Genomic DNA, 23,474 nt, shown 5'->3' with positions numbered 1-23,474 from the left:
ATGGGCCAACATTTCTAAAGAATGCTTCCAGCATCAATGACACAAAGAATTAAGGCAGTTGTGAAGGCGAAAGGGATCCCCCGCACCATTACACCACCACCACCAGCCTGCACAGCGGTAACGAGGCACGACGGGTCCACGTTCTCATTCCGTTTACGCCATATTCTGACTCTACCATCCAAATGTCTCGACAGAAATCGAGACTCATCGGACCGGGCAACATTTTTACAGTCTTCAACTGTCCAAATTTGGTGAGCTCGTGCAAATCGTAGCCTCATTTCCCTATTTTTAGTGGAGACGAGCGGTAGCTGGGGGGGTCTTCCGCCGACGTAGACCATCCGCCTCGAGGTCGTTGGTGTCGTGGCTTCACAAAATGCTTTGCCGCACACCTCGTTTGTAACGAGCGGTTATTTGAGTCAAAGTCGATCTTCCATCAGCTTGAATCACTCGGCCCATTCTCCTCTGACTTCTAGCAGAATACTGGATGTTTTTCCTTTTTCAGACCATTCTTTGTAAACTCTAGAAACGGTTGTGCGTGAAAATCCCAGTAACAGTGGGGCAGATAAGGGGAAAAATCGTTCACAAGTGGATACAAGCACCAAATTTGGTACGGTTATCCCTCTGGGGCCAATCATTTGAAAAATAACGTTAGCCACCTGATTTTTCAAAATGGCCGCCATTTTCCAAGACGGCCACCATTTCCGGCATTGGAAAACACATATCTTGCCACATAATTTTACTCACCTTTTAATCCTGTTTTTTACTACGAGGATGTCGCATACATATCTATTTTGTGGTATTTCGAGTAAATAATGTGAAAAAACAAGCATAAAACGTGACATAATTCCAAGAAAAAAATTATTACGAAGTATGCCAAAGGTTTTATGTTATTTACTTTTTTGGAGACACATACAATTATTGTATTTATGTTCTTTGTATTTACGCGGGTGATTATATTTATGTTCATTAAGGCCAACAATGCTAGTCCTGGCACTTACAGCTGCACAGTGCTGTACAGGTAAGACCAAAGTGATAGCATTTACATCTTCCGCGGCATTCTGCTTTGCATCCACATTTGGTCAGTCGCTGACAGCTCTCTACAATTGGTGATAGCTCTGTCCAGAAGATCTGCCATAGATCACCTGTCTTGGTCCATCCCCACTCAGAAGGACTCAGTGTTTCTGGCTGGCATACAGTTGCTTGACTCCAGATGCAGCCTGCCTGGCAGGCTGAACGCTTTAGATGCTGCAGCAATGCTGCTCGAGGAATGGCTTCACATTGCTTTCTGGCAAACAAGTCCAACCTGGCTTCATCTACTCCTCCTGCTTCGCTGGATCCGTCATACATCACGACCAGACACTTTTCTAAAATCTTCAGGTCGCCATCATCCATTCTGGCTGAAGATTTCAGAAGCTTTGTCCAATATATTCCATGTTTGCCAAGCTGTCTTCTTCCCTTTGCCACGGAAGGCTGAAACATCATCACAGCCGGCGAATGCACGAAAGAAGAGAATACCGCTGCTCTTCTCCCTTCCAATACATTGATGGAGGTCACGTACAGGGATCCGTCTTCGGTTCACTCCTTGGCCAAAAGCGAGCCACAATTGTTGCAGACCAATGTCCCGAAGAACTGGCAGAACACCCACCGCAATAGCAAGAACGTCTGTGTCACTGGCTTTGACCGTGAGGTTTTTGCTGCCATTTTTGGCTGCATGTTTAGCATAGATCCTGGCGTCAGCTTCCTCACGACTACACAGACTTACACCATCTAGGTTGATGGAGCGGTTGCCGACAGCTTGAGCCTCTTTGGTCACTATAACCACATTTGGTGTTTAAGTTTCTGCAATTCTGTCAGCTAGGAAGTGGAACAGCTCAGTTTTATTCTCATCATCTCTGAGAAAGTTTCGCCAGTTTGTGGGTATTTTGCCATCGCTGGTCACTTTGCGTCCGGCTCCACGTCCTCTCTTTGACCTAGCTTCTGCCTTCAAACTAGATTGTTGGTAGATGTCAAAGACGGTCTGTTCTTTTGTATTTTGCAGAGCATGCCTCTATTTTGGGGAGAACCTCAAATGCAGCGTAGCGGTCAAATGTTTTTGAGCTCCGTGGTGGCAAACAAGAGACTCAAGGATGGCAGCCAGCTAAGATTTCTGTCCACTGTGGAGCTTCCCACCATCACTCAGGGCAGCAGGGAATGGCTGATTCTCATGTCTAAAGAACTCCTTCAGATCACATTCTCTGCTCTGGCACCTTTTTCTTCAAAGAATTGACAGAGGCTCGTTCCTGACGGAAGAAGTTCACGCAGTTTGATTGACTCATAAAGTTTGGGTTCTTCTTCTTCTTCAAATCCTTTCACGAACCGTTGGAAACTCTCGTAGCGCGTATGAATCAACGCAACTGCACTTGGGTTTGCAATATCCTTTGTGTGTAGTGAAAACAGATCCTGGCTGGATTGCCCATATCTTTCATGACACTGGTTAGCTTGTTGACTTTGTCAAGAAACAACACTTGAGCTCGTTTGGTCTGCTCACGGTGGCTGGTTTGTTCTGTACCGTCTTTGACTCCAGACGCCGCATCGTACCGCAAAACCAAGCAGCTGACTTCAGGACCGGCTACCGTCCACCTTCTCGGGGCTGACGGATCTTCAGTCAAACCCATTGCACCCCCACTTCCCTCGATGACAGCATTGGCCTGTTCACAGTCCCCCCCTGGAAAAAACCCTCTTTCCCCCCACACCCCCCAAACCCCCCCCCCCCCTGTTTTTTTTTTTCTTATTTCCTCGTAACCCATAATATAATGTCAGTGGTTGACTGACGGTACAGGCCGAAGTCGGCTTCCCCGAACGATCGGATCGGCGGGAGGATCGCAAGTTCCACCGAAAACACCAAATGCCAGAACTGAAATTGGGGGCTTTGCACTTTGCGATTCTCACACCAAGCCTCAAATGCGAGCACGTCCTGATTATTTTTGAACAGTCTCATTTGCGTAGTCATCGTAAGCTGCCTGCGGAAGCTTGTACAGACAGCACGCTGGCGCGTTTGTCGTGTTTTAGTGGCGCTCAAAGCTGTTAAAAATGATTCCGCTGTTCCAGAGGATGCCATCCCCGCCTCGACCAGAGCCCCTGTCCAACCGCCGTCCGGCGAAGCAGAGGTAACAGCGACGCGATGCCGATCTCAAATGCAGGGCTTCTCTTCTCGGACGCACGGTGCGCTGACCAAGTCACATCTACCGACTCTTCAGTCAAGGTGATCTTCTCCAGCCATTCGTACTCCAGTGCAATCCGTGATCTCGGCAGACTGGTACCTGGATCTGTCACGCTGTCTTCTGTAGGATCTGCCAACTTACTTTGCGGAGGAGAGGGATTCTTCTTTGTGAAGAAGGCAGGATGGATATTTGTGAAGGTTTCAGGGAGTTGCGGAACTCTTTTCACTTTCTCATCTCCAAACCTCAGTCGCTCACGCTTTTCGCCTCGGTCGGACGTTGAAAAACAGAGACGACGGTTCCACGAAAAGATGCGGTTGCCGTCGTTGCAGTAGGATTACGGTCTATATTATCCACGGCCGCCGCGGCGAACAACCCTCTTCTCAGAACAGATGGACAGACTACACCATCTTCTACATATTTGCTCGCCGCTGCCTCTCCCAGCTGTGCAGATATTTCCAGCACCCTGTCATAAGAAATGCTGACACCATGTTCACGAAGCAGTTCAACCAGTGCCCTTTTCCTAGTCTTTGCATAGACAGACATCCCCACGTAAATAGGAAACGCAGTCTCACGGGCTTTCAAGTGCCCGTCCGTCGCATTGCAATTGTACCGCAGCAGTTGGTCTGCCTTCGATGCACCAAATGTCAGCTGAGATTTGATATCGGCTCCACGTTCAACCGTGCCCACAAATTGAACAAGACTGGATGGAATACACCCCTCACGGAACATCCCATCAAATGTAGATTTACGGTTAAGCATCTGCGTTCGCAAGATCTTAGCTGCTTGAATCTTTCTGTTTCTGTTGTATAGGTCGGCCAAACATGTACATGGTACTTCAGCTCCTGTGCAACGGCATCTTCACCACTCAGCTGTGACAGCAGTTGTCCATCATTTAGTATGCGAGCACATTCATTTAATCTTTTATCAAGATGCACGGTCACATACCGGAGCTTCTTTTTTACATAGAAAGCAACGAGACTTCTGACCTTCACGGCTAGCTCTGCGCATGTTACTGTGACCTTCTACTTGGTTATTACTCTGCGCATCAGCTCTCCTTTTCCTCGCCCGATCAAGTTTGGCGTTGTTGAATAGAAGGAGGCAGTTCCGACGGTACTTGGCCTGACTTTGTCTAAGAGTCTCTTCTATTCCACCACCCTCATCCAGTCTCGCAGGATCTAGAATAATGGGCAAATCGCTTACGGCAAGAAAGAGGGGGACATTGTTTGCAATCACGGCGTAACCATGTTGTTCTGCTGAATAGTGTGTAGGTGGGGTTTTGAGATCTTCATCTGTCTCCTTTTGGCACAAACAACATTTACTCCAGTCAGTTTGCCATTTAGATGGTACTGGTGATGAATTTGCCATATTGCTTTGTAGTCAATATATCTGCAACATATACCTACACAACCCGTTCTCATTCCGAACTCGTAAAATAAGTACGTTTGGTCAGTGTCCTTCAGCGTCTGATGCGACGAAAAAGGCACCCTTCGGCGTATTTGTGTAACGTACTGGGGAGAGCCGCAGTTGGATGAGACTTAGCGAGTGGTATGTAAGGGGAAATTGCTGGGTAAGGACGGTGGTTGGGGTGGCGGATGGGTAAAACACCGAACTTTCACTCAGGAGACTCGGGTTCGCACCCCGCGTGTGGCGTTTTGTTTCCCCGTCTCCGCCGTGTGTTTCCCGGCTTTTGAGGCATCCTTTCCCCGTTGTTTTTCTTTTGTTTCCCCCGTCTACGGCGTGTTTCCCGGCTTTTGAGGCGTCCTTTCCCCGTTGTTTTTCTCCTAAACCCAACCTCCGCGATTCCGTTATTGTCGCGCTTCACCCGCGGTGTGTTTCCCGGCTTTTGAGGCGTCCTTTCCCCGTTGTTTTTCTCCGAAAAAGGGACCGCAATAGTGGCGACCAAGCACGTTTACATGAGACGCTAAAGGAGACTTTTAACGTCAAATAAGAACGAGAAAGGCTCCTGACCGAACGTCCTTATTTTACGAGTTGGGTGTGAGAATGTGTTGACCTACAACATAAGACAACCAAAAAACAAATAGTTTAAAGCGATTCAGAACACATTATAGACAGCATAAACATGAGGCTAGCACCTCAATGAGCTATGCTAGACCAGAGGTCCCAGTTAGGTAAAATGCCAGTTGTGGTGGCATATTATAAAGAGCCTTTGTGCTTCTTAACAGATACAAAAGACCTGCACGACACCCCTAAATGCATCGAAGCAGCTGCCATGCGATCGGTTGATTAGATAATTTCCTTAATGTGAAATTTAACAGGTGTTCCTAATAGTCCTTTAGGTGAGTGTATGTGTGTATATATATAAATAATAGTATATATTTTGTTCACCGTATACATGTCATGTTTATTTTTCACCGTTTGATTTCTCCTGAATTTGGGCAGGAGAAATTTTAAACCGTTGAACTGTATGTCTTTTGAACAAATGCAAATAAAAGTCCAGCAGTTCCCAACCGTTGTCTGTAGCTTGTTTCAAAACGGAAACTTTTGTAGGAGTCGACCGGGACTCCCGCCTGCGGCTCCGGGCCGGGGAACGTGTCTGCAAATAGAAAAAAGATACACGAGCGCAGGCCGTCACAAGGGACGGCGACAATGTTTTTTACACAATGTATTGTGAGGGATCCGGGTAGGAGATAGGTATCAGGTGTGTGTCTTTGCAATTGCGGGGGTTGGGGAAGGCGGCGCAAGCAGGTGAACTGTTTGAATGTTTTGAGCGCAAACAATAGTGTGTTTGAATTAGACGTGGCGTCTTGGGGAGATAGTCAAGTCAGTTGGCAGGCATGACAGCAAACAAGCAAGCATGCGTGCATGCATGCACGCATGCTTGCTTGTTGTGTAGCAAGCATGCTGGAGTTCAGGAACGCATGGCAGAGGGCTGACTACTAGCGCGAGGTACATACTGCGTGCGTGAGGCGTGTGGTGCAGACATGGCATATGTCTGTGCGGGCGGGCGCCGGCGCCTCCCCAGCGCGGACTCCAGCAGAGACTCCTCCGTCTTTGTCCTTCCGAGTCTTCGTCCGATGAGGCTGCCGCCTCCGGACCCCCACGCCTTAAATGCACCCGGCTCACGACGACCTCGGTTGGCTACAGCTGCGTCGGCTCCGCCCTCGCCGATGACTCAACGAGCACCTGCTGGTGACGATACAGAGTCGTTAGCCCTGACTCACCGACTGACTCCTTGCCCAGACCTATTCCTGTCACCTGTACCGCAATTCCAGCCGACGCAACAAATCCAGCACAGATACGCAGCAAAAGCAGCAATCGCAACAAGGGAAGATAAAAAGAATCCCTTTCCTCTCACCACCACTACTACTACTCTGTGGGTTCACACGAAGTAGACAACCTAAACCCTCCATTTGCAATCAATCAATCAATCAAGGACTCTGATGAACATGAAACCTTACATCCAAACGTTACTCGCTGTTATGCACCTTCGAAAATAAAGACAAGAAATCTGTGTTGTCCTGCCTCGGTTGCCACTCTCTTTTTTACCACCGTTTGCAATATCGATTGGAAGAAAAAAAAGGTCTCCTAAAACAAAACCCTTTCTCCCAATGCGCTAAACTTTCCAAAATCTTCCTCCGTCCGCGCGGCTCTTCTTTGCTCCTCGACTGTCGCTCTGCCGTCCTCTCGGCCGTCCGGGTGAACCGCGTCCCTCGGACGCCAAAACGAACTTCTTACGACGAGGGTCGACTGTCTTCTTTTTCCCCATTAACGGCTTTCCCATTTTTCCTTCATTTCAAGGGCTGTTTCTCTCTTGTTGTTATGTGACATGTTTAGTAGCTTTCTTTACTTCCTGCCTAATCCTATTCTTTCAATGAAAATGTATGCTTGTATAACTGACAGGGGGGGGGGGACCTGATTCAAAGCCGCCCATCCCAAACGCCCCATCCCGCCCCTATCCCTCCGAGTTCCCCCGATTTACCTCCTCGAATGAACAAAGAGCCACGGTCGTGATTTTATGCTGGGGATGTTGCCATTTCTTTGGTCATGTTTTACTGTTGCCTTCCCTTTTTCTCACCTCCCCCTCCCCCAAGATGTGCCATAATCTAACCCCCCCCTTGCTATGTTTTTCTAACTGTTTCTTTAACTGAAGAGAAAACTGTAGTGTATAAACTGCTATTCTGACATGTTCTGTTGACGTACTCCCGATATGTTTAACCCTTAACTCCGGCCGGGCCCGTTGCACCTAAACGATGCTTTATTCCGTTTGGGTATTTAACGGTGGGCCGCAGAACCGTTCCCACCGGTCTTTGACTCTTTGTTTGCGTCGCCAGCCGTTGGAAGGTACGACGTGCGACGTTTCCGCGTTGTATCTTTTTCCGACGTTCCGTGGTAATCGGAATCGTAACGCTGCTTTTTTTCATTTTGAGATCAATTACGTGGCGCGGACCTCGTTTGTCGACGCGTTTCGACGTCTGTCCGGCTCGACGTCGCTGCGACGTGCCGGTCGACGAGTTATTTTAGTACAATTGGGCTAACCCGCGAATAACTTTGCTAGTGACGTTTAGATAGACGATCGATCTCGTGCTACTGCCCCGCTCCTCCGACGCGGAGAGACTTCGGTCGGGATGACGACGGCCCCGAGACGTGCGTCTTTCTTTTTGACGTTCCGTCGACGTCGTTGCGGAGCGTCGTTTGAAAACGACCGGCCTGCGGCTATTGCCTCTAGAGATTTGGATCCAAAAGCTTCTCGTCGCTTCGAGGGATCGTCTGCAAAAGACTGCTGACGGCGGCGGGGATACGAAACGTAGGCGTTTGTGGACGAAAAATATTTACCGATGACTCCTTTTCGCGACGACTGCGGTTTCGTTCTTTCACCGATTGCCGCGGTGCTTCCCAAACTCTCGCGTCTACGCGCTACGGGTGAAATTCTCCCTAAACGTCAACTTACGCGGAAGCGGGATTCAATTTTCTACGCAAAGTATTCACCGGAAATCTATGAAATGAGTCTTTCTCGTTCCTATTGCGGCGGTGCCTCCGAATGTCTCGCGGCTGCTCGCCGCGGGTCGAGCCATCCTAAAATGTCAACTCCCGTTCGAGCGCTGCGGCAATCGGAATGAGAAAAGACCCTTTCGTCAAATTTTGGGGAATATTTTTCACGGACGATCGACTCCCACTTCCGTACGAGTCGTTTCGGCAAATCGCGACCCGTGCCGAGTAGCGGCGAGGGATTGGGAAGCAGCCCGCTACAACGATCGCAATGAGTGCGGAGCTAAATGTGGGGCCAAATGTTTTGTTCATTTGAAAAAAATATATATAGTTGAACGACTAAAGCTTGAAATTGAAAATTTAAGTTTTGGTCCTAAACTTGAAAAAATAAAGTGTTACCAATTAAGTGTACCAATTTTTCTTTCTTTCTTTCTTACGAGTTATGAATGAGAGCTTGACAAAGAAGGCAGAAGACTCCTCTGTCACGTTGCCTTCAGGAAATGGTGTTACTGCGAGATCTATGACTGAATGCTTTCTGTCCACTACATGTGATTTTTACTTAACGAACCGATGCCGGTGACAAAGTTCCATTTAAAAAATTGTTTCGGACGACACGCGGTACCGATTACGCTACGAGAGCGATAAACCGTGCCGGATCGTGCGGTTCGGCAGGAACGACGACTTCTCCCGCTTCCGCGTACGACTTTGAATGTGGCGCCGCGGTATTCGCTCGGCAAGCTGCCGGTGCGCGCGTAAAACATTTGAAAGATATTAGCCTTTTTGAATAGATACTTTGGGTGGACGGCTGGAAATGAAGCGTCGCTAGCACTAAAGTTAGCATTAACTAACGTTGGCTTCACGCTAGCTAGCGTTTTTACACCAATTTCGGTGTCCGGCTCAAGTTTTTTTTACTTTAACGTGTAGCGGTCTTTGTTAACTTCCGTTTGTCAGAATGACCGTAACTCGACGGCGGCTGCAGCCGTACAGAGCCTTATAAATGTAAAAATTATAGATGACTGACGTTGCTAAGTTAATAGCGTTACCTTTTCGTGGTTAGTTTAAACAACATAACTTGTCCTGGTCCGCATTGTCGATCAATCGATCAAAGCTTTTATTACGGATGCACGCGGTCCGGAAAACGGACGGTAAGACGTACAGATACAAAAAGACAAGTTAGTGTATTCCGATACATAAGTTAGGCTGTGGTAGAAGCCTTCAAAGTTTGCCCACTTGGGATATTTTGTAAGGCGTAACTGTCGAGCCGTTACACGTGACGTAATGTGCGTGTAACGTAATTTGTCAGGCCGGAGCGTTAATGTAAAGTCATATTTGTCTACTCTAGGAGCAAATGAGAAGAGACCTTCGCTTCAGCCGCTGTCGAGTTACGGTCATTCTGACAAACGGAGGTTAACAAAGACCGCTACGCGTTAAAGTAAAAAAACTTGCCAGCTTTGTCCAGCTGTCCACCTATTTTCCCTTTGTCTTAATGACAAAAAAAAAATACCGCTGCGGGAAAAATGTCCCCAAGTATCTATTCAAAAAGGCTAATATCTTTTACACGTCTTACCTGCGCACCGGCGCCAGCAGGTTGCCTTGGCGAGCGAATGCTGTGGTGCGTACGTTCAAAGTCGTACGCGGAAGGGGGAGAAGTCGTCATTCCTGCCGAACCGCACAACGTGGCGCGGTTTATTGCTCTTGTAGTGTAATTGGTACCGCGTGTTGTCCGAAACTATTTTTTAAATGGAACTTTGTCACTGGCGTCGGTTCAAGTAAAAATCACATGTATATAGCGGATAGAAAGCATTCAGTCATAGTTCTCGCAGTAACACCGTTTCCTGAAGGCAACGTGACAGAGGATGGGCTGTCACTCGTAATTCCACGCCCCTCTGAGTTGAAGCCACGCCCCCAAGCAAAATTGGGGCCAAAAGTCTGAAACTGAAAAAAAGATTTGAAGTCGTAAAAAAAACTACTTTTGAATATGAAAACAACTCTAAAAATAAAAAATGTAAATTTTGAATTTATATAACTTAAATTTTCAATTTCAAGTTTTAGTTTCTCAACTATATATATATATATATATATATATATATATATATATATATATATATATATATATATATACATACACACAGTACAGGCCAAAAGTTTGGACACACCTTCTCATTCAATGTGTTTCTTTATTTTCATGGAATTACGTGGAATTATGTACTTAACAAAGAAGTGTGAAATAACTGAAAACATGTCTTATATTTTAGATTCGTCAAAGTAGCCACCCTTTGCTTTTTTTGATAACTCTGCAAACACTTGGTGTTCTCTCAATGAGCTTCATGAGGTAGTCACCTGAAATGGTTTTTCACTTCACAAGTGTGCCTTGTCAGGGTTAATTAGTGGAATTTTTTCCCTTATTAATAAAAAAGCAAAGGGTGGCTACTTTGAAGAATCTAAAATATAAGACATGTTTTCAGTTATTTCACACTTTTTTGTTAAGTACATAATTCCATATGTGTTCATTCACAGTTTTGATGCCTTCAGTGAGAATCTACAATGTAAATAGTCATGAAAATAAAAAGGAAACGCATTGAATGAGAAAATGTGTCCAAACTTTTGGCCTGTACTGTATATATATTTTTTAAATTAACTAAACATTTGGCCCTGATTTAGCTCCTTAAATGATAGAATGAGATTTTGATTTCCTATTTTCCAGACGTAATAATAACCGAACCGTACGTACTGGAAAGTAACGCGATCGTCGCGATAACAAATTATTACTGAATATTTTTTCAAGAAATAGCAGACGTTTCGCATCCCCGCCGTCGGTGGCGATCTACCGCAACGGTCCGACAACATTTGTCGACGGACCCTTACGTGGAACCCGGCGACGCGACGCCACCGACGATCGATGACGATTGCGGTCCTTTTCTCTCGACATCGTCGAAAGTCCGCGTCTGCCGTCCGTCCAGCGGCAGAAAGTTACGCATTTGAGAAGGAAACCGTTGCCCGCGCGTGCCGTTCGGGAGGGGAGCGGCCGCCGGGGGCGTCTGTTTCCCGCGGCGGCTCCCGAAGGGTTTGCGTTCGGATTGCGTACGGATAATCCCGTGCCGTACGTTTCGCCCTATTCCGAAATAAAAGCTAAAGAGGAGATGAGGTACATGTAAATAAAGGGGGGGGAGGGGTGGGGGAGTTGTTTATCTCTATCCGAGAACAATCTTACACAGCTTTCTTTTTGTAATTTTTTTTCATGCAAAAATCATGCGGCCAATTTGTTGATGTAAGTGACCTGAACCTCGTGGTTTTTGCTACCTTATTTAACCAAGGAAGGATAGGCTGTCTAGCACCGTAGATGTTTAGTTGTTGAGTGTAATTTGTAGTCTACTTACCTTGTGTCAGTCGTGTAGCATGTGGGTCTGTGCAGCGCAGGGAGCGACAGGTGCAGCAGGGTAGAGTACGGCACAGTCCTAGATCTTGTACTTATTGCAGTTAGTCAGCATATTTACACTTTTTGTTAAATACGACAGACTGACTAGACTTATGCTACTAACCCTAATGTTAGCTTTTGATACTGGTGTTGTTTTTCTTCTGTTGGTCTGGAGGCGGTCTGTCTCTCTCTCGCGGCCGGTCTCTAACGCTCTTTTTCTCTCCGTTGTCTCTTTCTTGTCCTAGGAGGCGAATTAGTGTTGCCCATAATAACCGTGGACTCCCTAGACCCCCCGTCCATCGCCACCCGCTACCCGGTAATCCCCTCGCCCCCCACCTCCTACCGCCCTTTCCTCACCTTGCTCGAAACCACCAAAGAGTCCCTCCCTTTGCCCGACGGCCGGCCCCCCTGCCCCCCGGACCAGGAGGACTGCGAGGAGGCCGTCGAGGTGTCCGCGTACGGCTCGGGGGAGATGACCGAGTCGGACGACGAGGACTATTACAAAAACTCCCCCCTGGTCACCGACAGGACTGTCCTCCCCCTCCCCCGGCCGCCGAGGGCGGCGTCCAGAACCCCGAGACCGCCATTTCTCCCGCTCCCCCGACTCCCGCCGCCCTCCCCTCTCCTCCACCCCCACGGCCGACCCCGACCGGCTCGGCCCGCGCGTCGAGCCGGCCGGCGACGGCGACAGGATCCCCGCCGGGAAAATGAACACCCGGGACCGGGTGCTGCTGCCGCCGGCCCACCCCTCGTCGGACCCGGGCCGCCGCAGAGTCCCGGGAATAACCTATCCCCCCAATTTCCCCCATGTTCCCACTCCAGACCCCACGTCTCCCGAGAGAGGACTCCCCGGTGCCGTGGAGGTGCAGCAGTCCAGCAGCACCACGGGCATGGTGGTGGGCATCGTGGCGGCTGCCGCCCTCTGCATCCTCATCCTGCTGTACGCCATGTACAAGTACCGCAACCGCGACGAGGGCTCCTACCAGGTGGACCAGAGCCGCAACTACATCAGCAACTCGGCCACGCAGAGCAACGGCGCCCTGGTGAAAGAGAAACAGCCCGGCGCCGCCAAGACCGTCACCAAGAACAAGAAGAACAAAGACAAAGAGTACTACGTCTGAGGGGATGGCGGACGCGCTCGGAGAAGGAAAGAGAGCGAGAGAGAAAAGGCGGCGCGGCAAACGCAAACAGAGGGTCGTTCCTTTAAAACTCAGTATTGTCGGGTGGCCATCGCCGCGATCGATTTGACTTCTCGTTTAACGTTAGCCGCGGTGCGGATTTGACCGAAGGCCGTTACGCCTCGGATGCCGACGGCCGCGGGTTGTTTGACGTCTCCTGGACCGTGGGAAAGCGCCGCCGTCGGCGTTCGCGTCGCGGTCTGCGCTTCGTTCCGAGGCGAGCTTAAGCCTTCGCCTTAGACCGTATCGCCGTATTATTTTCCACCAGTTTCAAATTAGCGACTAGACGTCCCTCTGTAAAAAATCGATATACTGCCAGAAACATTGTGTCAAACCCACCTCTGGAAGTGTTCCGCGTCTCTGATCTTTCTCTCTCTCGCTCTCTCTCTCTCTTCCTCTCGTGCGCTCTGTTTCTCTCCTCGTCCGGTGCTAAAGCAGCTGACGCGACGTGAACTCTGCCGTGTTTCAAGCATGTAGTATTCATTTACGAAAAAGAGATAAAAACTGTTTTTCTTTCTGTGGAGTTTAAAAAAAACAAACAAAAAAAATATGACGACGCTCGACCGTCGTAACAACGTTTAACGTAGCGACTGTGTGAGCTGCCGCCGCTCCGACCTAAACGGACGCTGACCCGTGCGTTTAGCCGCCAAAAACTTGTCGAGGCCAAAACCCCCTCTGGTCGTCCTTTGTTCCAGCGGATCTGTGTCGTGTTTCTGGGGTTTCGAGGCCCCCCCCCGGCAGGCCGGCAGAGAAACCGTGTCGCGTCCTTACGGTTACCGATTAACCGAAAAACAGAAGAAAAAAAACTCCAGCGAACCGGACAAACTCTGTTCTATATAACTATAAATACATGTATAGACGTTGCGGAAATCTACGGACCTAAAGCGAGAGCGCGCCGACGACGCGCGGCCTAGACGGACTTTAGGATTTGTGACGTCGGAACCCCCGCTCCCCAGACTCCGCCCTCTCGTGAACGGTACGAGACTTTTTCTTTGCTCTTTTCTTTTTTCCTTTGATTCTTTTCTCTGGAGGAATGAGAGACATTTTAGGGATATTCTGAATTCATTCTTGCTGGAGTTCCACTGTGGAGAGAGAGAGAGAGAGACGTACCTTGTGGCTGGAGCGGCGGCTGTGTCTCTCGGACCCCCCCACCCCCCCCTCCCACTGTCTCTCTCTCTAGCCTGACTGGACTGACGGCAGCCAATGGGCGCAGCAAACTCTGTGGGAAGAGCACACGCGTAAGAGTTGAACGGCAGTTCCCTGGAAGATGTACAACCGAACTCTAGTATTCCAATTTTCTCAACTCTATTAAAAAAAAAACCAACAAAAAAAAAACTGTACCATCAAAAGAAAAGAAAAATCCTGAAAAAAGTTTGTGAAATGTCTAAATATTTGACTCTCATGCCATTATTAAGAGAAATGTGTTTTCCCTACTATCGTTCCTGTTTGGAGAAGAAAAAAAATGTCAATGATTCTGGGAAACGGAAGGTTTCTATGTATTTCCTTTTGCTAATTGAGCAAATGTGATTTGGGTTATGAGCTTGAAACCGTACATTCTCCTTTTATTCCATCCTCCATCAGTTTTTTTTTTTTTTTGTCTGGCATCTATTCCTTTTTCTCTGTATGTCTCCCATATCCTGTGAAGAAAGCAGGCTCTATCCATCCTCCGTTGTGTTTTTTTCCCCCCACCAATTTGTTTTATATCTATTTCTGTCTGTCTACGCGGCTAGAGACGAGATCGCGGCCTCCGTCGATTTAGTCTCTCGCCGCGTCCGTCTGGTTTCTCTCTTTCTCCGTTCCCGGCATACTTCCCCCCCACTCCCTCCCCCCCAATATCTTCCTGTTCTTTCTAAATGTTATTGTAAAGTGTTCCAGTGCGATGACTCTAAATATGTGTACATTAACAGAGGGAATACACTTGGTTATATACTTCTTACTCCCTGTGTCGCGTGGTCTCTTTATCGCCTGCTTGTCTCTGTACTAGGAGTCTGGTTTTTCTACAACGTGAAAACTTGCATCATCAAACTATTTTTAAAGATGCTACGACGGTATCATTTCATCTCTCCCCAGTGGCTCTGCTTTATCAGCACACGTATACTAATGGTATATATGAACCGTATCGGGTAAGTGTTATTGCCGCTCATTGGGAGAGTAAGAATATTCTTTTAGTTTTATTGAGAGGACCGGAAGATTGGATTATTAACCACGAGGTGTTTTAGTTTAAAGATAAGAATGCCTAAACTAAATCGTTCCGCCGCGACATCGCTGACTTTAGAAGACAATTTCAGTCCCGTAGACTGGGCTTTTCGGGGAGCGGGGCTTAAAGAGACGGTTGCCAAAACTGAGCGTTTCAGACGGAGGGTGGATACGGGTATATTCAGACTTCAGACAGACGCTGGGAGAAAAATAACTTGTCCTGGACAAAGCCGGCGCTCAATCGGCGCTATCGGGAAAGGTTAGCGTCGCTTACCCCGACGGAGAGGTCCGATCGGTCTGCGGACGGCGCCGGAAGGGATTCCTCGCGTGGCTGAAGAACACGTCGGCATCAATGAGCTGTGAATGGAAACAAAGAAAAACGTTCATTCGCCGGGCTAACTTGAGTTATTCCCTGTATTTTAATCAAAACTATCAAAACGTTTCAGAGCCGCCGCTTTATGGGACGGTTTATGCTGGGACGGTTACCGCGGTCGCGTGACGCCTACCGCGGGTCTGAGCTCGTCACCGCAAAAAAAAAAACATTGGCCTGCACTTGTGTGCGCGTTGTGTCTAATGACGTGGATTCATTGAATCTAATGACACGGACTGTGTCCGATGACACTGTGTCTTACGTGGATTCAAGGTTTTCTAAACAAAACTGATCATCAAAAGATGGAGCAAATCCGACCTTTCGCGAGTTGGGGAACGCAATGTTCCTTGACGCATAATAACATTCCGTTCGCGTTGATTATTGACAATATATGCGAGAGTAGCCTACCTGTGTAACGTCTTGTATCGGAGAAAGGACATTTCTCCGTTCTCAGCTGAGGCGGACACGTTAACGTTAACAGCTGCAGTGTTTGCCATTGCACATTAGCCTAGCAGCTAGCGGAGTTTTCTTCCGTTTATAGCTTTAACCCGATAAAACGGCACGGTTGAATTTCGGCCCGCGTGCGCGTCTCGTAGCCTAAAACGGAGCGGCTTATATATCGGTAGAGAGAGCGACGAGTTAGCGAACGGCCGAGTCGCCCTCTCCGCTCAGCTGCTAGACGGGCTGCGATGTTCTAGCTCGTTGTTTTATTGTTCGCTCTTAACATCAACTTTGCCATGTCTTTTTCCTCTCGCGTTTCCTCGCAGCGGCACTCATACGCTAATCTCCGTTACAGTTCGCTATCCTTGCGCGACCACGCGGGCGCTGACGTCACTCACTTAAGGCACCCCGCCATTCTCGCTCTCTCGTATACCGCTCTACCGCGGGAATTTCTTGCCTTTCAACCGCGGTAAGAAAAAATCCATACCGTCCCAGCCCTAACCGGGGTGTTGCTTATTGTTAACACCCCTGACTTAACATCTGTAGGTGTTGCTCGGCTGTAGGGTTGCACCGAACCCAGATTTTTGGGGTTCGAACAGAACCGTAAACGACATGGAATCGAGGAGAGGGTTAACTTTTCCTGCTCCAGATTTCCCAACGTGGTCAGAAAGAACAGGGGAGACACTTTGTTTCTCTCACTGTGACTCTAGAGTCGCTACTCGCTCTGAAGCTAATCGCCGTCACTCTCTCACTTCTCCGTCGCTCTATCACCCACTCCCTACACACACACGCACGCACGCCGGCTCGACACACGCACAAGTAGAAACATCGGGCCTCTTACGTAAGCTCTGCGTGGAGCCTCCGCACAACTGTAAACCAGGCTTAAACGACGTCTGGTTAACACAAGTCTTTAGCTGTGACTGTCCGTCCTTTGCCGTACCTGAAGTTGCTGCATTTTGGCTGCTGTCTGTAGATTACTTTGTGCGCAACTCGTATTCTTTCGGATGTTTCATACGCAAATCTTTTAACGGTGGCCGTGTTTGTGTTTAGGGTCCTCGCCGCCACGAAAAAAATCGGCATTGCAAATTGAACAAGTAGCTCGACTCGAATGGCCTTCTTTTGACTGAAAGTACGCTTTTTCTGCTCACGAGTTCCATTTTCATATATGTAGACTGTAGACTATATATATATATATATATATATATATATATATATATATAGACTATATATATATATATTTCATATATATGTATAGTCTACAATTTATTAAAGCGGATAAGGAGGAAACTTTATTGATCCAGTGGTGAAAGTCAAATTTCCGCTGTTATTTTGAATGAAAGTAACTCAAAGTAATGCAAAAGTAGTGTAAAGCATTACAATTCAGATACAGTAATATTGTAATATAACCAATTACTCTCAAATGACATTAACTAGTAATCTGTAACGTATTACGTTTTGGAAGTAACTTGCCCAACGCCGTTATTCGCTACAATGACCGCCTCGCTCTACGTTATCCCTTACGTGGCTGTGATTTAAAACTAATTCTACACCGCTTGCAACTATTGGATCGTTTAAATTGTGAGCCCGAAATGCAGCGAGGTCACGTCGAGAGATCCCGGGAGTTGTCAGTGAAGCGCGTATCGAGGCCCGTACCGTTTTAGACAAATGACGTCCGACGCCTCGCTGCCCATCCGTACCGCGTGACTGGTTTATGAAGCGGATTGGATCTCCGCGGTTTTATTACACAACCGTGATCTACGCGAGCGCGTTCGCGGCCCTCGGCCCGGTTAAACCATTGCCACATACCGGTTTTAGAATAGCTTACTAATACTGCCCCTCCTGCTATTGCACGATGAGCCAAAGGATTGATTTACACACATTTGATAGCCACATTCCTCTCAAGGAAATCCGTTTATTACGCAGGTGTGTTGATTCTATTACGTCGCCGGTAAATACACGCTATATTGATATGAATGGATTACCAGAAAATTGATTCTTAACTGGTGCAAAATTCAGTCGAAAACCCTCTTTCAGGCTTCCGGTTTGGAAAATGTAGTGACAAGACGTACCAACGAGAGTCTCCCGATACCTTGGATTTAACTACCTTAAAACTCCCTAATATACGGTACGTACTGGCGTCGAGTTAATGGTTTCAGTTGATTATTTTCTTTCATAGGTTACCAAAATGTGGCTAACGTGGCGACGGCTACAGCTAGTAACGAACTCGCTACGATGCCAACGGCAGAAATGGAAAAGCGCCGTGAAAATCTCAAAGAGGACATGGCTACACTCGTTCAAGCGTCTCTGGCTCTCAGTCATCTATAGCTAGTTTTCGGGAAATGGTGGATACGCTGGGACAAAGAGTTACATCTCTGGAGATCACTGCGGGCGACAACTTTGAAGCCCTCTCTAAAGTGGAGAAAGCAGTCTCTGAACTACAGGCTGTGAATGCTACACCGATAGACCACAACGACGACTTGGAGAACCGTCCTCGGAGAGCAAACCTCCGTGTAATACATGTGCCAGAGGGTAGCGAACCCAACGGTGATATGGTGACTTTCATCTCCACGCTATTGAAAGACACGATGGGGAACCGGGTGTTTGCCACTCCGCCCGAACTGGACGGGGCGCACCGTGCTCTAATGCAGAAACCCAATGATGGTCGGCCACCTCGAGCCATCGTTGTTGCTTTCCGCAGATATCGAGACCGCTGCGTCGAGATGCAGTATAAGGGACGTGCATTAAGGCTATATCCTGTACTGGGTGCCAAGAAACGTGCAGCTTACAAGAATGTCAAATCAGCTCCGTATCAGAAGGGAATTCCATTCAGGCTTCTCTACCCTGCGGGCCTACGAGTGTCTTATGGAGGGGAGACGCTGATGTTCGAGACGCCGTCGGACGCTGAGGCGTGAGAGGGAGGCCGGCATTTGTGCTGGTCCCGAACATGAGGATTAACTGAACGCTGGCCATTCAACGATGGCGGGTAAAGTAACAGCCGTGCCTAACTCAGCGCAGCCCAATTCTTGACTAGCAACGTTATCGTACATTAACCCTGGGTGTTTCGAGACATTTGGATTCGTTATTTTATTAGGGCATGTTTAAGTGTTATTTCATGTGGCTGAATACTGGAACTTGATTTAGGTTTGGAGTTTATTTGTTTCCTTAATATTCAGGAAAGCAAAGTTTAGACGATTAAGGTGAATTGCTGTGTTCAGAAGGGGGACGAATCTTGCGCGCTGCCAGTTTTGCAGAGAAAGGGAATGTTCTGGGGATGCTGGGGCTAATGACTGGACCTTTTTTTCTTTTCTATATTTACTGTAAACGTTTGGGATTTTATTATATTTTTTCTGTTGAGGGAGGGAGGCGTGACATGTACGAGGTTATATATGAACAAAACGAGTCACGAACACTACATTTATAACTTTATTGTGTGGCTATGACTAACAATTTAAAGGGTGGGTGTGGGGGGTCAGCGATCAGGTTTGCATCATGGAACGTTAAAGGACTCAACAGTCCAGTAAAGAGATCTAAAATATTTACTGAGCTTAAGAATTTAAAAGCTGATATTATATTTATTCAGGAAACTCACCTACGTAAATCTGACCAAATGTGTTTAATAAACAGTGGGTGGGACAAATCTTTCACTCACTCTAGGTTTAATTCTAAAAGCAAGAGGAACAGCAATACTATTACACAAGAAAATTCTGTTTACCTCCTCGGGTGTTACATCTGATTCACAAGGCCGCTACGTTACAGTCTCTGGACAACTTTTCCATACACCTGTTTTACTAGTCAACCTGTACGCTCCTAACCAAGGTTATAATCGTTAACGAAAACTAGGTTGGAAAAAAACGGTCGTTAACTGAAATAAAAATAAAAACGAGGCGTTACAAAAACATAACTAAACTAAACTGTAATGTCTGTTTGCAAAACTAACTAAAATAAAATAAAATGATCGAGTAAATGTGCTTAGTTTTCGTCTTTGTCAATGTCTTTCATAGAACAAATAACGTTATATCTTTCCGACCGTGACATTTCCCGTAGACGTGTATACTTTCCGACTGGGAACCTAGAAATTCCGACATTCCGCGTTGAATTGAACACGTGTGCGTGCCCCTCGCCTGGCATCGTGGCGCTACTGAAAGTCGGAAGAAAGCGGCAGAGTCCTATTTGATTATGACTGTGTCCGATAAAAGCAAGCGCCTCGCAGTGGAAGGTGGAAAAATACGTGGACAATTTATTAAAGGGAAACTTGAAAGTACATTTGAGAAGCGCACACAAGGAGGCTAACCTAGCTTACCTTAACAAGGTAAAGGAGAACGCAAAGCCCCCTTTCCACGAAATAGAAGCTATAACCCCGGTACAGGGCGTGAACGTATGGGTACAGGGCCAGGCAGCATGACGGAGACAACCGCAGGGCAGAGAACACTACGGGAGGGCTTTCACCGGCGACCCGATAGTTGCTGGTTAGTAAATATGCAGGAACGCCACAAGCGGGAGGAAGCGTGGATTAATATGTGTATTGATACTGGGATGTCTACACGACTGTGAGTCGACTGACTTCAAAAAGTTCGCTACTTTACTCGAACCAAAGTTCAAAACACCTGTTCGTGTATGTCTTCTTTAGTCTGTTGGCTATTTTCCTGGAACACGTCACTTACACATTTTGCACTTAAAGCAGCGTCCTGTGTAGCCTTTTTACATTATTTATAACCATATGTAGGCTACATTTTATGTACTGGTGTTATTGTTGAATACATTGTGATAACATATTTCTAAAATTGTATGATGTATTTGTTGAGCTATTATTACAAAATTATTTTTCTGACCTTTTTGAATCCCGACAAATAACCCATATTACAAAAAAAGACTAAAACTAACACTAAAACTAAAAAAAACTAAACTAAAACTAAGCATTTTCAAAAAATAAACTAAACTAGCAAACCCGCTTTAAAACTAATTAAAGGTGCAATATGTAATATTGTATGTAATACTGGCAGCTAGCGGTTAAAATGGTTACTGAACTACCAATTCAAAATACTGGAGAGTCGTTTCCCCCGCCCCCTCCTGCCCAGACTCGAAGTTCACGGGGGTTGCCAGGCTGAGACCGCAGCATTCACAACAATGTTGCTAGACGCTTTTCTCACATAGCCAGACATTACTCCACAGCACAGCAGAGCATAGATATATACGACAGCAGAGTAGCTAACGTTAGATGCTAGTCTCACATAGCCAGACATTACTTCACAGCACAGCAGAGTAGCTAACGTTAGATGCTAGTCTCACATAGCCAGACATTACTCCACAGCACAGCGGAGTAGCTAACGTTAGATGCTGGCTATATTGACAGTCATAAAAGCCCATGCTCACGCGGAGCTCTGTAAGCAACTGACAGACACACTTTTTCGGCTTAAAATTACAGTATGAACCGCTAAAAACACAACAGCCTCACCGTCCTCTCCACACGCCAGTCAGGCACACTTGCTTACCTGTTCAGGAGGAAATAAGCCAATTCTGCGTCCTTTTGGGATCCAAGCTGTCTCCATCTTTCAAATACATCTCCAATATTTACCAGGGGGTTGTTACGTCTCTGGTCACGCAACTGTTTTTTTAGGTCGGGTAGAATCTATCTCCATTTATCCTGTTCGTTTGTTTGCTGCTTTCATGGCTGTACTACCGTTAGAGCTGTAGCCTGCTGGGTTTATGTTTTTACAGGTATATCTGGCAACCCGGCCTGGCTGTCAAACTGGGCCGTTGATAACAACACACAGATCAAAACATAAACCGTCACGGAATGTAAATTTCAAAAAGAAAAAATACTGACATTAGCATTGTTGTCAGAAAAGATAGTATTTCAGCTTAACATGTTTCCTTAATATCTGATGAGGCATTGGTGTCATTTTTGGATTTATTACAGTACAAATATTACATATTGGACCTTTAAAACTAAACTGAATTTGAAAACAAAAATTAAAAATGAAAGAAAAATAAAACCTAATGAAAAATGCAAAACTGTAATAACCTTGCTCCTAACTGGGATGATGTTTGGTTTGTGCAACAACTTGTCTGTAAATTTAGATCTGGCAATTTACAGACAAGTTGTTGCACAAACCCCACATCATCCCAGTTCATCATTTCTTGATTTTAGGGGATGACTTTAATTAAGTCATGGACCCAAACTTAGACCGATCCAACCCTAAAGTATATACCCTGTCGAAAATGGCCAGTACATTTTCAGAATCTTTCGATCATGTGGCATGTGTGGATCCCTGGCGGTTTTTGAATCCTCAGTGCAAAACATTTTCTTTCTTTTTTTCCAACGCCCCTCACTCATACTCGAGAATTGATTACATTTATATTGATAAAAAACTGATGAGCTCCTTGGAGAAGGTTCTTTAAAAATAAATATCTTTAAAAATTACTATTTTGATTTGTATAATTCAGAATGATTTAAAGACACACTTTTCTTGAATTCTTTTTTATAAAATACAAGTTCCCACCCTCTCTGATGGCCAAAAAGAGCAATTAGATCAACCGCTGGGCCTTGAAGAGGTTACCTTTGCCATCTCTGCCATGCAAAAGGGGAAGGCCCCAGGGCCTGATGGCTTCCCCACTGATTTTTATAAGACATTTTCTGGTCAGCTAGCCCCCCTGTTTTTAGATATGTTCAACCACTCCTTGTACCAAGGTAAATTGCCAGGATCCCTTACTGAAGCATCCATTACACTTTTGCTGAAACCTGGTAGGGATGCGTCTAAATGTAGTTCATACAGACCTGTGTCGCTGTTAAATTCTGATGTTAAAATACTCTCTAAACTGTTAGCTATGCGATTGGAGGCGCTCTTGCCGTGCCTGATTTCAACCGACCAGACGGGCTTCGTTAGAGGGCGGTATTTATTTTCTAATGTGCGGCGTCTTTTAAATGTACTTTACGGCCCTTCGCCTAATGTCGTACCAGAAGTTGTGGTTTCATTATATGCGGAAAAAGCATTTGACCGCGTGGAATGGGATTATCTTTTTTTCTCTTTGAAACAATTTGGTTTCGGTAAAACATTTAGCCAGTAGATCCAACTTCTTTATTTCTCCCCACAAGTATCGGTGGTCACAAAACCAGCTGCGCTTACAAAGTTTTCCCTTATCTAGAGGTACTAGACAAGGTTGCCCACTTAGTCCACTTTTATTTACAATAGGAATAGAACCATTATCATTTGCCCTAAAATCTACACCCTCAATACAGGGTATTCCCAGATGGGGAGTGGAAAATAAACTATCCCTCTATGTGGATGACATGTTGCTTTACATATCAGACCCACTGTTAGGTATCAATTAAATACTTTCACTGCTGCGCACTTTTGGACAGATTGCTTGTTACAAACTTAATTAATCAAAAAGCAAATGTTTACCTGGAAATGAATCAGCGACGAAAATCCCAGATCATGCTCTACCATTTCTTATATCAAGGTCAGGTTTTAAATATTTAAGCATTAACATAACATAATTATTTCCTTCAAAGATCTTTTTGCCCCACTTATTGTTAAACTTAAATCAGACCTACAAAGGTGGGATATCTTATGTGAGTGAACTGTGTCAAAATTAATATATTACCAAGGTTTCTATTTTTGTTTCAATGTCTCCCTATTTTCTTATCAAAATCCTTTTTCCATTAAATATATAAATCATTTTCAAGAAGTCTTACTCCAGCGACCAAGAGCAGTAGGTGGGTTGGC

At 46.3% G+C, this 23,474-nt stretch overlaps 1 protein-coding gene across 9 annotated transcripts in view; it reads left to right on the top strand.

The window, feature by feature from the left end:
* nrxn2b (neurexin 2b) overlaps nt 1-14,676 on the top strand; it is a 669,808-nt gene extending 655,132 nt beyond the window's left edge. For 6 of the 9 annotated variants that reach the window (XM_039821634.1, XM_039821632.1, XM_039821630.1 and 3 more), the window contains one exon: nt 11,808-14,676. In XM_039821634.1, the coding sequence (XP_039677568.1) occupies nt 11,808-12,769 (962 nt within the window). In that variant the 3' untranslated portion in view covers nt 12,770-14,676. The remainder of the gene's footprint in view (nt 1-11,807) is intronic. The other 3 variants (XM_039821636.1, XM_039821637.1, XM_039821635.1) reach the window with 3 other exon arrangements.
* The last annotated feature ends 8,798 nt before the right edge of the window (nt 14,677-23,474 follow it).

This window comes from Perca fluviatilis, chromosome 14 (assembly GCF_010015445.1).
Source record: "Perca fluviatilis chromosome 14, GENO_Pfluv_1.0, whole genome shotgun sequence".
NCBI classification, from domain to species: Eukaryota; Metazoa; Chordata; class Actinopteri; order Perciformes; family Percidae; genus Perca; species Perca fluviatilis.
The sequence above is the reverse complement of the archived record's forward strand: the minus strand, read 5'-3'. Positions and strand labels throughout refer to the sequence as shown.